Here is a 2,716-nt window from a genome sequence, read left to right as displayed (position 1 = left end):
GGGGAGAAAGAGGGAAGGGGGGGGGAAAGAGGGAAGGGGGGGTTCCTCCCGTGATGATTTGTGTAATGACTTTCGTTCTCCTGAGCTTGCTGAAGCCACGGATTTCAATCTGAGGAGGAGGAGGAGGAGGAAAATGGCTGCCGGAGGGCTCTGGCCCTCAGGGCTGCAGCGTGGGCTTGTTTTTCCTCTGTGATACTTTGAATTTCACTGAATTTTAGAGTTGGAAGGGACCATAGAGATCATCTAGTCCAACTCCCCTGCCGAAGCAGGATTGCCTAGAGCTTGTTAGAGCTCAGGAGCATCCAGGCGGGTCTTGAAAATCTCCAAGGAAGGGGACTCCACACCCTCCCTGGGCAGCCTCTTCCAGGGCTCTGCCACCCTCACCGTGAAGAAGTTTCTCCTCAGATTTGAGTGGAACCTCTTCTGGTCCAACTTGTGCCCGTTGCCCCTCATCCTCTCACTGGGAACCACTGGAAAGAGTCTGGCTCCCTCCTCCTTCAACCCTCCCTTGAGATACTTAGAATCATAGATTTGTCCAGGCTGGAAGGGACCTCCAAAGGGCATCTCGTCCCACCCCCCCGCACTCAGCAGGGACACCCCCAACTAGACCAGGTTGCCCCATCGAGCCTCCCCTTGAATATCTCCAGGGAAGGGGCCTCAACCACCTCCCTGGGCAACCTGTCCCAGTGCTCCACCACCCTCCCAGTGAAGAACCCTCTCCTCATCTCCAGTCTCAAGCTGTTCCCCTCCAGCTTGAAGCCATTGCCCCTCGTCCTGTCACTGCAGCCCTTTCTAAACAGGTTCTCCCCAGCCTTCCTGTAGGCTCCCTTGCCTACTTGTCAGCATTGATAAGGTCTCCCCTCAGCCTTCTCTTCTCCAGACTAAAGAGTCCCAGCTCTCTCAGTCTCTCCTCATCAGGGAGATGCTCCAATCCTTGAATCATCTTTGTTGCCCTTCACTGGACTCTTTCCAGTAGTTCCCTGTCCCTCTTGAACTGAGGAGCCCAGAACTGGACACAGGATTCCAGTTGTGGCCTCACCAGTGCAGAGCAGAGGGGGAGAATGACTTCCCTTGACCTGCTCCTGCTCTCTTGGTCCTCCTGCCAATGGATGGTTCCCTTGGCAGGGCCCATGGAGGCCACCAGCAGCTGTCCCCAGGGTCAACTCGAGGGCACTGCTGCTGTGACACTGGCCTTGGGCCTTGGCAGGGGAGAACACCGTGCGCACGATCGCCATGGACGGGACAGAAGGCCTGGTGAGAGGACAGAAGGTTCTGGACTCCGGGGCGCCCATCCGCATCCCCGTCGGCCCCGAAACCTTGGGCAGGATCATGAATGTCATCGGGGAACCCATCGACGAGAGGGGCCCCATCACCACAAAACAGTGAGTGAGGCCACGGGGTGGGAGATGAGCGTCGTGTGGGGGTTTGGAGGTGGGGGAAGCAGTTTTGGAGGTTCTGGAGCAGCAGATGGCTCTGATCAAGGATGTGGCACGTCCCTGTCACCCTGGTGTTCTCCTGGGTGGTGAGGGGGGACCACAGTCTCACAATCTGCTGGCACTGGTGCTTGATTTGGCTGCTCAGCTCCTTCCTCCTCCTCCTCTGGCTGCAGGTTTGCTGCCATCCACGCCGAAGCCCCTGAGTTCGTGGAGATGAGCGTGGAGCAGGAGATCCTGGTGACAGGGATCAAGGTGGTGGATCTGCTGGCTCCCTACGCCAAGGGCGGCAAGATCGGTACGTACCCCCCCTCATAGGGAGGGAGGGGGGGGTTTTGGGGAGGGGGGGCACCCTGCCACCCCCCCTGAGGCTCAGGATCGGTCCCTCTGCAGTCATTTCCTTCGCTGATGAGTAACCATTTGACTTTCGTTCTTCTGAGCTTTGCTGAAGCCACGTTTATCGATCTGAGGAGGAAAGGGGGAGGGAGGGAGGCAGCGGGGGCAGGTGGGTGGGCTTGGGGTTGAGCACGATTCCTGTTTTTTGCCCCCCCCAGGTCTTTTTGGGGGTGCTGGTGTCGGCAAAACTGTGCTGATCATGGAGCTGATCAACAACGTGGCCAAAGCCCACGGCGGTTACTCGGTGTTCGCCGGCGTCGGGGAGCGGACCCGCGAGGGCAATGATTTGTACCACGAGATGATTGAGTCTGGGGTCATCAACCTGAAAGATGCCACCTCCAAGGTGCGGTGGGGGGGGTCTCCCCCCATTGGGGACACACAGAGGGGCAGTGGGATGTCCCCGTGCCCACACTGGGGTCCTGCCTGCAGGTCGCCCTGGTTTATGGCCAGATGAACGAGCCCCCCGGTGCCCGTGCCAGGGTGGCCCTGACGGGGCTGACGGTGGCCGAGTACTTCAGGGACCAGGAGGGTCAGGACGTGCTGCTCTTCATCGACAACATCTTCCGCTTCACCCAGGCGGGCTCCGAGGTCTGTGGGGCTCCTGGGGCTGAGCACTGAGGGGTCTGTGCCCCCCAACGCTGCCTCGTGCAGCCTCTCAGGGGCTTCCTTCCCTCCCAAGGTGTCAGCCCTGCTGGGCAGAATCCCCTCTGCTGTGGGCTACCAGCCCACGTTGGCCACCGATATGGGCACCATGCAGGAACGGATCACCACCACGCGCAAGGGCTCCATCACCTCGGTGCAGGTGAGGGCAGGGCTGGCTGTGCCATGCCAGGGGACCCACCGTGGCCACCCCGGACCCACCGTGGCCACCTCAGACCCACCGTGGC

The 2,716-nt window shown here is 60.1% G+C and overlaps 1 protein-coding gene across 1 annotated transcript in view; it reads left to right on the top strand.

Annotated features, from left to right (window-relative positions):
* The first annotated feature begins 1,183 nt into the window (after positions 1-1,183).
* The window catches only part of LOC106898227 (ATP synthase subunit beta, mitochondrial-like), an 8,817-nt gene continuing 7,284 nt past the window's right edge, over positions 1,184-2,716 (top strand). The window contains exons 1-5 of the mRNA XM_014959354.1: positions 1,184-1,382; positions 1,610-1,731; positions 1,988-2,172; positions 2,259-2,417; positions 2,509-2,714. Coding sequence (XP_014814840.1) covers positions 1,234-1,382; positions 1,610-1,731; positions 1,988-2,172; positions 2,259-2,417; positions 2,509-2,714 — 821 coding nt within the window. The 5' untranslated portion in view covers positions 1,184-1,233. The remainder of the gene's footprint in view (positions 1,383-1,609; positions 1,732-1,987; positions 2,173-2,258; positions 2,418-2,508; positions 2,715-2,716) is intronic.

This window comes from Calidris pugnax, unplaced genomic scaffold, assembly GCF_001431845.1.
Source record: "Calidris pugnax isolate Ruff unplaced genomic scaffold, ASM143184v1 scaffold421, whole genome shotgun sequence".
Classification (NCBI taxonomy): domain Eukaryota; kingdom Metazoa; phylum Chordata; class Aves; order Charadriiformes; family Scolopacidae; genus Calidris; species Calidris pugnax.
Note: the sequence above shows the minus strand (reverse complement) of the source record. Positions and strands in the feature narration are given on the sequence as shown.